General features: G+C 50.3%; 2 protein-coding genes across 3 annotated transcripts in view; both read left to right on the forward strand.

The window, feature by feature from the left end:
- tpcn3 (two pore segment channel 3) overlaps nucleotides 1-4,866 on the forward strand; it is a 13,939-nt gene extending 9,073 nt beyond the window's left edge. The window contains exons 11-19 of one of the 2 annotated variants that reach the window (XM_034299651.2): nucleotides 79-264; nucleotides 684-748; nucleotides 1,066-1,153; nucleotides 1,427-1,496; nucleotides 3,384-3,603; nucleotides 3,767-3,857; nucleotides 3,957-4,070; nucleotides 4,204-4,316; nucleotides 4,484-4,866. In XM_034299651.2, the coding sequence (XP_034155542.2) occupies nucleotides 79-264; nucleotides 684-748; nucleotides 1,066-1,153; nucleotides 1,427-1,496; nucleotides 3,384-3,603; nucleotides 3,767-3,857; nucleotides 3,957-4,070; nucleotides 4,204-4,316; nucleotides 4,484-4,611 (1,075 nt within the window). In that variant the 3' untranslated portion in view covers nucleotides 4,612-4,866. Of the gene's footprint in view, nucleotides 1-78; nucleotides 265-683; nucleotides 749-1,065; nucleotides 1,154-1,426; nucleotides 1,497-3,383; nucleotides 3,604-3,766; nucleotides 3,858-3,956; nucleotides 4,128-4,203; nucleotides 4,323-4,483 lie in introns of those variants that run through there. The other variant, XM_034299652.2, reaches the window with a different exon arrangement.
- A 1,160-nt stretch (nucleotides 4,867-6,026) lies between these two features.
- Nucleotides 6,027-12,500, forward strand: part of ttbk1a (tau tubulin kinase 1a) — a 29,234-nt gene continuing 22,760 nt past the window's right edge. Inside the window, 3 exon segments of the mRNA XM_053229276.1 lie at nucleotides 6,027-6,195; nucleotides 7,243-7,382; nucleotides 11,638-11,711. Of these exon segments, the coding sequence (XP_053085251.1) occupies nucleotides 11,706-11,711 (6 nt within the window). The 5' untranslated portion in view covers nucleotides 6,027-6,195; nucleotides 7,243-7,382; nucleotides 11,638-11,705.

Below are 12,500 nucleotides of genomic sequence, written 5' to 3' on the forward strand. Positions count from 1 at the left end.
AGGATGCACAGAATGTCTTTGTGTTCCAGTTTAAGTGTGTTGTATTTGTGTGTGTGTGTGTGTGTGTGTGTGTTTCAGGGTGTTTGTGTATGTATATGATGTGATCATCCTGATTAACGCCGTGTTTATCGGTCTGGATGAGGAGAACCCGGCGGTGTCCATGGCGGAGTGGGTGTTCCTCACGCTCTACATCCTGGAGATCCTGCTCAAGCTCTACACGTTCGAACCACGCACCTTCTTCGCCAAACACCAGTTCTGGAACTGGTCAGTGTGTGTGTGTGTGTGTGTGTGTGTGTGTGTGTGTGTGTGCGCGCATCAGTGTTAGCTTCAGTGTTGATTATCACGTGTCAGAATGGTACACTGCCTCAGTGTGCGGTTTGGGACGCAGATACAGCGTGCTTCTTATTCTACATACGTTAACTTGGGAACATGGCACTGTCTGACAGTCACAAACCAGCGGTCCATTACCTGTACTAGCATCCGTACGATTTAGCTCACAGGACAAACAAAGCTTTACTCGTTACCATGAAAACTGATCTACATCTCATACATATTGTTATATAGAACAACCGGCCTCTGTGACTGCATCTCAAACCACGTTCAAAATTGTGTGTGTGTGTGTGTGTGTGTGTGTGTGTGTGTGAAAATATAAATGTTTTTAATGCTTTTGCTCTTTTTCTCAGGTTTGACACGATCATCATTGTCTCTGCTCTGCTGGCGACCATCATCAACACCGCTTTGAAATCCTGTACATACAAACACACACGCACACACACACACACACACACACACACACACCGTTGCTGGAATGAAGTGCACTAGCGCAGTCTGTTTAACTCCTGCCTGGTACATCCGTGTAACTAAAATCTCCTGAAGTTCTGTGTTTATCTGTAAATAACTCTCAGGGGTCAGTGTGTGAAGTTCACGGCTTCAGATTTACAGTGGAGCAGTGAGGCTAACGTAGCACTATACTATACACACTATAGCAGCTTATAGCACCAGTTTAGCGTGGAGCTGCCATGGCGACATGGCACTGTAGTGACGGGGTTTCCTTTGTTCCTGTAGCTGGAGGTTACACGAGCCGTCAGATTCTCGACATCGTCTTCATTCTCAGAGTGCTCAGACTCATCCGCGTCGTCGACACCATCCCCAGGTGTGTGTGTGTCTCTGTGTATGTGTGTGTGTGTGTCTGTGTGTGTGGGTAGTTTTGTGAAATGCCGTGATATTTATGTAATATTATTAGTGTATTTTTAGCACTGATAGCGGAGTTTGTAATTTTATTTGACAGAAAAATTACTTGATTTCTCCTTTTTTTTTTTTTTTTTTTTTACTGTTTGAGTTGATTAGAGTTTGCTTATCTGTGTGTGTGTGTGTGTGTGCGCATGCGTGGGCGTGTGTGTGTATCTGTGTGTGTGTGTTACCTCAGGTTCCGAGCGATCATTAACACTCTGATTAAGATCGGTGCTCCCATGCTGACATTCGGGCAGCTCATTCTGGTGCGTGTGTGATTCCCTCACTTCCTCACTCTCACTCCCTCACTCTCACTCCCTCACTCACTCCCTCACTCTCACTCTCACTCCCTCACTCTCACTCCCTCACTCTCACTCTCACTCCCTCACTCTCACTCCCTCACTCACTCTCTCACTCTCACTCCCTCACTCTCACTCCCTCACTCCCTCACTCTCACTCCCTCACTCTCACTCTCACTCCCTCACTCTCACTCTCACTCCCTCACTCTCACTCGCACTCCCTCACTCTCACTCTCACTCTCTCACTCTCACTCCCTCACTTCCTCACTCTCACTCCCTCACTCTCACTCTCACTCCCTCACTCTCACTCCCTCTCACTCCCTCACTCTCACTCCCTCACTCTCACTCCCTCACTCTCACTCTCACTCCCTCACTCTCACTCGCACTCCCTCACTCTCACTCGCACTCCCTCACTCTCACTCCCTCACTCGCACTCCCTCATTCTCACTCTCACTCCCTCACTCCCTCACTCTCACTCCCTCACTCTCACTCGCACTCTCACTCCCTCACTCTCACTCCCTCACTCTCACTCGCACTCCCTCACTCCCTCACTCTCACTCCCTCACTCACACTCTCACTCCCTCACTCTCACTCCCTCACTCTCACTCCCTCACTCTCACTCCCTCACTCTCACTCTCACTCCCTCACTCTCACTCGCACTCCCTCACTCTCACTCGCACTCCCTCACTCTCACTCTCACTCCCTCACTCTCACTCGCACTCTCACTCCCTCACTCTCACTCGCACTCCCTCACTCGCACTCCCTCACTCTCACTCGCACTCCCTCACTCTCACTCCCTCACTCACACTCCCTCACTCGCACTCCCTCACTCGCACTCCCTCACTCTCTCATTCTCACTCCCTCACTCTCTCATTCTCACTCCCTCACTCACTCCCTCACTCCCTCACTCTCACTCCCTCACTCTCACTCGCACTCCCTCACTCTCACTCTCACTCCCTCACTCGCACTCCCTCATTCTCACTCTCACTCCCTCACTCGCACTCCCTCATTCTCACTCTCACTCCCTCACTCCCTCACTCTCACTCGCACTCTCACTCCCTCACTCTCACTCCCTCACTCTCACTCGCACTCCCTCACTCTCACTCCCTCACTCGCACTCCCTCACTCTCACTCGCACTCCCTCACTCGCACTCCCTCACTCTCTCATTCTCACTCCCTCACTCTCTCATTCTCACTCCCTCACTCTCTCACTCCCTCACTCTCACTCCCTCACTCTCTCACTCCCTCACTCTCACTCCCTCACTCTCACTCCCTCACTTGCACTCCCTCACTTGCACTCCCTCACCCTCACTCTCACTCCCTCACTCTCACTCCCTCACCCTCACTCCCTCACTCTCACTCACTCTCTCACTCCCTCACTCTCATTCTCTCACTCTCACTCCCTCACTCTCACTCTCACTCCCTCACTCTCACTCTCTCCCTCACTCTCACTCCCTCACTCTCACTCTCTCCCTCACTCTCACTCTCACTCCCTCACTCTCACTCCCTCACTCTCACTCTCTCCCTCACTCTCACTCCCTCACTCTCACTGTCACTCCCTCACTCCCTCACTCTCATTCTCTCACTCCCTCACTCTCACTCTCACTCCCTCACTCTCACTCTCTCCCTCACTCTCACTCTCTCCCTCACCCTCACTCCCTCACTCTCACTCACTCTCTCACTCCCTCACTCTCATTCTCTCACTTCCTCACTCCCTCACTCTCACTCTCACTCCCTCACTCTCACTCTCTCCCTCACTCTCACTCTCACTCCCTCATTCTCACTCTCTCCCTCACTCTCACTCTCACTCTCACTCCCTCACTCACTCCCTCACTCTCGCTCCCTTCCCTGCAGGTGGTGTATTATATCTTTGCGATGGTAGGGATGGAGCTGTTTAAAGGGAAGGTTCAGTATTTTGGTGGTGACTCGGTTGATCCTGAGCGTCAGTTCTGTGGGAACGTCCTGCTGAACGGCTCGGCCTTCGCCCGCAACAACTACTGCAAGAACAACTTCAACGACGTCGTGTCCTCTTTCATCCTGCTGTTGGAGCTCACTGTCGTCAACCAGTGGCATGATATCCTCAAATAAACACCAAGAAAATTACTTTACTTTAAAGAACACTCCTCCACAGCAAGCCAAACATGTCGTTATTTTAAAACATTAATAATAATATTTATTATTTCTGCATTGTGTGATTTATCTAGCATGTTTGTTTATGTCCTTGACTCCGCCCCCACTCCTGGCTGGAGGCTTCACCGCTGTCACTCATGTTTCAGCGAAGATATTCTTCGTCCTCTTCCACATTGTGGTAGTCATCATCATCATCAAGTAAGATTCATGATGATGTCATCACCTCTAATGATGTAAAGCACTTTAGAGCGATTTTAACCTGGCCCTTCCCCCGATCCTGTCTCCCCGCCTCCATAGTATCTTCGTGGCCTTCATCCTGGAGGCGTTCTTCATCGAGTACATGGTGGAGAAGAGCGAACTGCAGACGGCGCTGGAGAAGAAGATCGAGGAACTCAATCTATGCGTGGAACAGTCAGTGTTCACTCCAGGGCTCTGTCCCAAATCCTAGCATTCATCACTGCTTGGAATGTAAGATTTCCACGGTAATATTCACTATTAACTCACAGATTACTGCTTTATTGTTGTTGTTGTTGTGCGTGTTTAGGAACCATGTGGACAACAACCTGGTGGACGCGATGGAAACCCAGGACAATGATCTTGGCCCTGCTGAAGGAGTCAAAACCAAACCCACCATCATGTTCAAGATCAGCTCCACAAGTAACACACATGTTCCATGTGCTGTGTATGTGTGCTGAGAAAGCGACCGTGTGTGTGCGCACGTGTGCGCGTGTGTGCGTGTGTGTCTGAGCGTGTGCGTGTGTGCGTGTGTGTGCGCGCGTGTGTGCACGTGTGTGTGTCAGTGACTGTGTGTTTATGTTCTGCAGGGTACAGGACCATGGATGGCCTCCTCCAGCGCATGTTTGAAACAGAGATGGACCTCAGTGCTGATGACCTTGAAGAGGAGGAAACGGAGACCAGGACCTTCTCAAATCCAGCTTTCAGCTCCTCATAAGGGAACACACAGACTTTCTCAATGAGCTTTACTCAAATTATACCTGTAAATGCATATTGCATCATCATCTACATGTAGGTGTGACTGTGCATTAGACTGAGACTGTTCTGAGACCCTGTGAGACCGGAAAGTGAACGTGCTGCTGTTTGGAAACAGTGAAATAGTATTTACGTTGTGTATAAGAAGGGATTAAATGTACACCTTGTATTCACATATCATTTATATTACAATAAAAGATGAATATGTTTAATATAATCTACAGTTTGTGTGAAGGTTTGCTTTGCATGGTGGGGTTTTGCACCATATAGCCTCCAGAGCTTTAGACCAATCACATCGGATATGAGAAGGTTATGTAATACACAGAAACATCATGCTAGCTAACTTGGCTAACGTAAGCAATGAGGAAACAGTGGTTAGGTGACGTTATATTCTGACAGGTTTGTCTGTTGTTAAATAAATCAGGTTGAAAGTAGCTTTGCTTCCATCCATGTGTTTTTATGCAAATTTTGGGATATTGCATAAAAAACGCTGGATGGAATCATCAGATGTGAATAAAACCTCCAAAAGGTCCGAACATTTCTGAACATAACTTTTTGAAAAAAAAAAAGTTTGTGATAACTGGAGTAACCAGCGCACCAATATCGTTGCACAGCTCCTCAAATGTTGTTTTTGTCAATCTGACTGAGCCAAAGTCTGTCATCGAGATGATGAATTACCTCGCAGGACTGTCTCTCACGATTCCGCTCCAGATATCACACATCCGCCTCCGATCGCAAGCTCACACAAGGTTTGTGATAGCGTTTCGTCTGCGCGCTCTGAAGCACAAGTAATTTATAATACTGGAAAAGAGTCACAGTAGTGGCTTCTCCTGTCACAGCAACTTCCGTTGGTATTGATACTTTACACCAGTTTCGCCGCAAGTGACAAACACGTGGGACGGAAACGGTGCTTTATTCACAAATGTTTTATGCGATATTCCAATTTTTCACATAAATTCGCAACTTGGATGGAAACATAGCTGATGAGGATGAGGATCAACTGATACTGAAATGTGACTAACCTGAGCTGGTTTACTAGCAGTTAGCTAACCGAGTAGCTATGCTAGCTAATGTTAATAGGCTTATAGGGAGGGTAAGAGGACATATTCATCTATTCCTGTATATTAATCTTAACATTTTAGTATAAGTAAAGGTGTAGAGATGTTCCTCAGCCATTTCTGAGGCGCATAAAAGCAATTAAACGCTTTATGGATTTTGTAAATGTTTAAAACGACATGTTCAGGAGTACTTCAGAAACCTGCATCACTCACGAGCGCGGGACTGACAAATCACAGCGCGGGATGCGCCTTTAGGGGCGGGGCTTTGGGCGAAAACGCCGCGCTCAGCACAAAAGGCGGTTCCTGAGGGAGCTGTGTGCGCGCGCGCGCGTGCGTGTGTGTGTGCGCGCGCGCGGCTGGCGCTGCTGCAGGGACAGTGAGCATCCTTCAGTAATGATGATGGCGCTGAATAAAAAGCTGCACACGGACAGAGTTTCGGAATAAAGCGCCGAGTCTCCGCTGAGTGTGAGTGAGCTGATGATGAGCAGGTGAGAATCTCTGCGTTTTTATTCATTCCGTATTGCGGGATATTTGGCGAGTTGCTGCCCTGAGGCGCGGTGCGTGATGTTAAACCCCACGGTTGGTTATTATAGCCGTGTTTGTGTGTGTGAGGGATTTACATGGCTGATTGTGTTAGCCGTGTAGCAGCATGTGACTGTAGGGACAGCTTTATCCGGGGGCGGTGTGTGTGTGATGTTAAAGCAGCTCCTCCTCTTTATATTAAATAAAAATCAGGTCTGTGTTTATTCGCTCTGCTGTGCTTCAGTGAGTGAGATATGGGATGAGAATGAAGGATATTGTGAGGAGGGAGTGAGAGAGATGGGCTTGTTCAAGGTTGCCAGGTTGAGTGACTGAGCCGCAGCGCGGTTAAATGAAACAGCGTTAGCCTGACTGAGGGAATTCGGGTGAAACTGGCAACCCTGCGCTCTGGTCCGCGTGCACCGCGATTTTGGCGCCTTCTGGCGGCTGAAGGCGGGAAGCGCGCGCGTGTGAGCTGCAGTGCGGATAAACGCAGAAGGACGCGGTTTACCTCAGAGCGCACTGATGTGCTTCTTATTTCATGGACATTTTACATTCTCCTCAATTAATTTCGGCTGTTTGGACTGTCTGGATTCGGGGTAAATATACTGTTGTGTATAATGTTGCTGACTGTTTAGTGTGGTGTGAAACAGCATAAGGACAGGTGTATTGTGAAGGTTGATGTCGGGGTTGAGCTAGCATAGCTACATGTTCTGTTAGAAAGTGTGAAAGAATTATTCACTGTCAACACTTTTACTTCTCTTTGTGTCAGCTAAATGTGTGATTCTGAATCATATGTAGCGCAGATGTGTTAAACAGAGCTGAGTATTTCCTCTTGTCAGTGTAACACACTGAATTAAACTTATCAAGGCCTTGAATACTCAGATTATGAGTAATGTGTCTTTAATTAAGTTTCAACGATGAACGAAGTGTAAGGACTGCTGTGCTAAAGACTTCACTGTTTATTCAAAAAGCCTTTAATAATCAGTGCAGATGTGATTTTGACCCTAAAACAGTGTTGACGGTGGTCTCATCGTGTCTGAGGAGCGGCTGTGTCCCGATTGTGACAGTACGGAGGGAGCCGGCGCATGGTCACGTCCCAAATGAAGATTTCCAAGAGACGGAAAGGACCGAGCTGCTGTAGTCCGTTTTCCAGGTGAGCTCAGGTACAGGGGGACGTTCACATTCCTGCTCTTAACACTTCTCATCATACACGTTCCCTCTAGCCCAGTCCCTCCTAGCCCAGTCCCCTCTAGCCCTGTCCCTTCTAGTCCGGTCCCTTCTAGTCCGGTCCCCCCTAGTCCTGCCTAGTCCAGTCCCCTCTAGTCCAGTCCCCTCTAGCCCAGTCCCCTCTAGCCCTGTCCCTTCTAGTCCAGTCCCCCCTAGTCCTGTCCCTCCTAGTCCAGTCCCCTCTAGTCCAGTCCCCTCTAGTCCAGTCCCCTCTAGCCCTGTCCCTTCTAGTCCGGTCCCCCCTAGTCCAGTCCCCTCTAGTCCAGTCCCCTCTAGTCCAGTCCCCTCTAGTCCAGTCCCCTCTAGCCCAGTCCCTTCTAGTCCAGTCCCCCCTAGTCCAGTCCCCCCTAGTCCAGTCCCCCCTAGTCCGGTCCCCCCTAGTCCTGTCCCCCCTAGCCCGGTCCCCCCTAGTCCTGTCCCCCCTAGCCCGGTCCCCTCTAGCCCGGTCCCCTCTAGCCCGGTCCCCTCTAGCCCTGTCCCCTCTAGCCCTGTCCCCTCTAGCCCAGTCCCCTCTAGCCCAGTCCCTTCTAGCCCAGTCCCCCCTAGCCCTGTCCCCCCTAGCCCTGTCCCCTCTAGCCCTGTCCCCTCTAGCCCAGTCCCCTCTAGCCCAGTCCCTTCTAGCCCAGTCCCTTCTAGCCCAGTCCCCCTAGCCCAGTCCCCCTAGCCCAGTCCCCCCTAGCCCTGTCCCCTCTAGCCCAGTCCCCTCTAGCCCAGTCCCTTCTAGCCCAGTCCCTTCTAGCCCAGTCCCCTCTAGCCCTGTCCCCTCTAGCCCTGTCCCCTCTAGCCCTGTCCCTTCTAGTCCTGTCCCTTCTAGTCCTGTCCCTTCTAGTCCAGTCCCCTCTAGTCCAGTCCCCTCTAGCCCAGTCCCCCCTAGCCCAGTCCCCCCTAGCCCAGTCCCCCCTAGCCCAGTCCCCTCTAGCCCTGTCCCCCCTAGCCCTGTCCCCCCTAGCCCAGTCCCCCCTAGCCCAGTCCCCCCTAGCCCAGTCCCCCCTAGTCCAGTCCCTTCTAGTCCTGTCCCCCCTAGCCCAGTCCCCCCTAGCCCAGTCCCCTCTAGCCCAGTCCCCTCTAGCCCTGTCCCCCCTAGCCCAGTCCCCCCTAGCCCGTTCCCCCCTAGCCCAGTCCCCTCTAGCCCTGTCCCCCCTAGCCCAGTCCCCCCTAGCCCAGTCCCTTCTAGTCCTGTCCCCCCTAGTCCAGTCCCCCCTAGTCCAGTCCCCCCTAGCCCAGTCCCCCCTAGCCCAGTCCCCCCTAGCCCAGTCCCCCCTAGCCCAGTCCCCCCTAGTCCAGTCCCCCCTAGCCCAGTCCCCTCTAGCCCAGTCCCCCCTAGCCCAGTCCCTTCTAGTCCTGTCCCCCCTAGTCCAGTCCCCCCTAGTCCAGTCCCCCCTAGCCCTGTCCCCCCTAGCCCAGTCCCCCCTAGCCCAGTCCCCCCTAGCCCAGTCCCCCCTAGCCCAGTCCCCCCTAGCCCTGTCCCCCCTAGCCCAGTCCCCCCTAGCCCAGTCCTCATGGCTATTTTAAGGGCTGATCCATTACTCTGTCAGTTTCAGGTAAAGTTGTTTGAAGGATCACATTGACATCACTGTACTCCAGCAGCACAGCTTACCCAGAATGCATTGCTGCAGATGTACTGAAATAGAAAATGTGCAATGGAGCATTCAGTGAAACCCAGACTTGGACCTTCCCCTGGTTCTCCTGTGTAAACACACGGAGCACTACTCTCTCAGGGTTAGATCTGATCGTTATTAAACTCTGTAGTGGGCTGTGATGTGTGATGGACGTTGTGTGATTTGTCATGAATTCCAGGCAGAAGGGTGTGTTTCAGTGGTGCAGTGGATCACATTTAGATCGGAATCTGGAAAATATCGGAGTGGCGTTCCACTTCCCAGGAGAGTAGTGTTAATGTGATCTGTGCTGGTGTTTATAGGCAGCTCCATTTTCCACTTCAGCGTGAAACTGCGTACAGAGTAAACGCTTCAGAGAGAAACATCGTAAAGAGTAAACGCTTCAGAGAGAAACGGCGTAAAGAGTAAACGCTTCAGAGAGAAACGGCGTACAGAGTAAACGCTTCAGAGAGAAACGGCGTAAAGAGTAAACGCTTCAGAGAGAAACGGCGTACAGACTAAACGCTTCAGAGAGAAACGGCGTACAGAGTAAACGCTTCAGAGAGAAACGGCGTAAAGAGTAAACGCTTCAGAGAGAAACGGCGTAAAGAGTAAACGCTTCAGAGAGAAACGGCGTACAGAGTAAACGCTTCAGAGAGAAACGGCGTAAAGAGTAAACGCTTCAGAGAGAAACGGCGTACAGAGTAAACGCTTCAGAGAGAAACGGCGTACAGAGTAAACGCTTCAGAGAGAAACATCGTAAAGAGTAAACGCTTCAGAGAGAAACGGCGTACAGACTAAACGCTTCAGAGAGAAACGGCGTACAGAGTAAACGCTTCAGAGAGAAACGGCGTACAGAGTAAACGCTTCAGAGAGAAACGGCGTAAAGAGTAAACGCTTCAGAGAGAAACATCGTAAAGAGTAAACGCTTCAGAGAGAAACGGCGTACAGACTAAACGCTTCAGAGAGAAACGGCGTACAGAGTAAACGCTTCAGAGAGAAACGGCGTACAGAGTAAACGCTTCAGAGAGAAACGGCGTACAGACTAAACGCTTCAGAGAGAAACGGCGTAAAGAGTAAACGCTTCAGAGAGAAACGGCGTAAAGAGTAAACGCTTCAGAGAGAAACGGCGTAAAGAGTAAACGCTTCAGAGAGAAACGGCGTAAAGAGTAAACGCTTCAGAGAGAAACGGCGTACAGAGTAAACGCTTCAGAGAGAAACGGCGTACAGAGTAAACGCTTCAGAGAGAAACGGCGTACAGAGTAAACGCTTCAGAGAGAAACGGCGTACAGAGTAAACGCTTCAGAGAGAAACATCGTAAAGAGTAAACGCTTCAGAGAGAAACGGCGTACAGAGTAAACGCTTCAGAGAGAAACGGCGTACAGACTAAACGCTTCAGAGAGAAACGGCGTAAAGAGTAAACGCTTCAGAGAGAAACGGCGTAAAGAGTAAACGCTTCAGAGAGAAACGGCGTAAAGAGTAAACGCTTCAGAGAGAAACGGCGTAAAGAGTAAACGCTTCAGAGAGAAACGGCGTAAAGAGTAAACGCTTCAGAGAGAAACGGCGTACAGAGTAAACGCTTCAGAGAGAAACGGCGTACAGAGTAAACGCTTCAGAGAGAAACGGCGTAAAGAGTAAACGCTTCAGAGAGAAACGGCGTACAGAGTAAACGCTTCAGAGAGAAACATCGTAAAGAGTAAACGCTTCAGAGAGAAACGGCGTACAGAGTAAACGCTTCAGAGAGAAACATCGTAAAGAGTAAACGCTTCAGAGAGAAACGGAGTAAAGAGTAAACGCTTCAGAGAGAAACATCGTAAAGAGTAAACGCTTCAGAGAGAAACGGAGTAAAGAGTGCAGTGTTCATCAGTCAGTTGTGAACATATTAAACACCGCTGCAGTTCGGATCAACACTACTGATACCTGACGTGCTGTGCTCAGAGGTTTGCACATTTCCATTCACACTGCACTGAGAGCGTGTGGATCTCTGTGGAAGTCGCTTCAGCTGTGTGTGTTCCTGCGGAATGATCCCTCACACACTACACACTGCGAGTGCACACTTCTCAGTGGGCAGGGAAGTGAGGCGGGGGGATTGGAACACGGCGTTAGGGTATAAATGCAAGTGTAAATGCAGTGGTTTGCCTGTGTGTAGTGTTGAACAGGTTTTATTTATCACTGTGTGTGTGTGTGTGTGTGTGTGTGTGTGTGTGTGTGTGTGTGTGTGTATCTCGCTGTGTTTGCCTTCTGTGTTCAGTTTAAAACAGTGATCTCTGGTGTTTTTATTTATTTTTGTGATGTGAAGCTGCGGTGTCGTGTTCTGTCCTGCACTCTCGCTTCTTGCTGTGTGCTGCTGCTTTGTGTGTGTTTTTGTTATTGTGTTTCTGTGGCTTCAATGACCTTTGACCTCTGCTTTTCACCTTGTGTGTGCGCGCGTGTGTGTGTGCGACCTCTCGGCTGTCGGGCGGGGAGTGACCCCTCGGTGGTGTGATGAAGGGAGCAGTGTTACGCGGCTCACTGCGTTCAGGCTGTGTGTGTGTGTGTGTGTGTGTGTGTGTGTCACTTCTCTTCTCTTGTGTGTTTGGCTTGTAGGCTGTCAGAGGAGGGCTGTGGCGTCGACTAGTTCGCTCGTGTTTGTGAGGTTTGGGAAGAGATTAATCATGATGGTGAGAGTTTCTTTTTGAAAGCGCACGTCGCCCTTAACGCTGAGCACAGTGTGGCTGCTGCAGCTTCCCTCTCTGCCTTCAGGAGCTGCTGAATGGATGACTGACCCTCCTTACCGCTTTACGCCGCGCCGCGCCGCGCCAGGCCGCGTACACGATATAACGCCATCATATCACACTGTTCAGCTATATTCACTATTCCTATAGCAGACTCTTCAGAGTATCAGCGCCCCAGACCGGGCCCCAGACCGGGCCCCTAGATAGGCAGCAAGGTAAAGTCTGTCTCATTTGGGAGGCTGCGTTAAAAACAGCGTTGCATGTGACCTTCTCGAAGATGGCAATCCTGTAATTCTAGTGATAAACAGAACCGTCTGAGGAACACGTGCAGACGTGAGTCAACCCTTTAACATCTTTACTGTTCGGAGACATTTGTGTGCAGCACCATGCTAACGGTTTGATAGCTTGCTAACATAATTCCACCTGACAGGAATCGAAACGCAAGCGAGACCCATGCTAACGCTCACTAACACTGTTCTGCATGTTTCTGACTGAGTTGGAGGAATTTTGTGTGTAGTATGCATATTGGTTTCCTGTTTCCTGTTTCCTGTGTGTGGATGCACTGTGCGGCTGGACTGGCCTATGTTAGTTAGCGCTGATGCTAAGCTAATCTGTGCACGGCTCTGCATGCAGAAGCGCATGGCTCTGGGTTCTAGTCCCAGTGTGATTAATGTGTTACAGTGTGTGTGTGTGTGTGTGTGTGTGTGTGTGTGTGTGTGTGTGTGTTCCCGGGGG

Source organism: Pangasianodon hypophthalmus, chromosome 25 (genome assembly GCF_027358585.1).
Source record: "Pangasianodon hypophthalmus isolate fPanHyp1 chromosome 25, fPanHyp1.pri, whole genome shotgun sequence".
Classification (NCBI taxonomy): Eukaryota; Metazoa; Chordata; class Actinopteri; order Siluriformes; family Pangasiidae; genus Pangasianodon; species Pangasianodon hypophthalmus.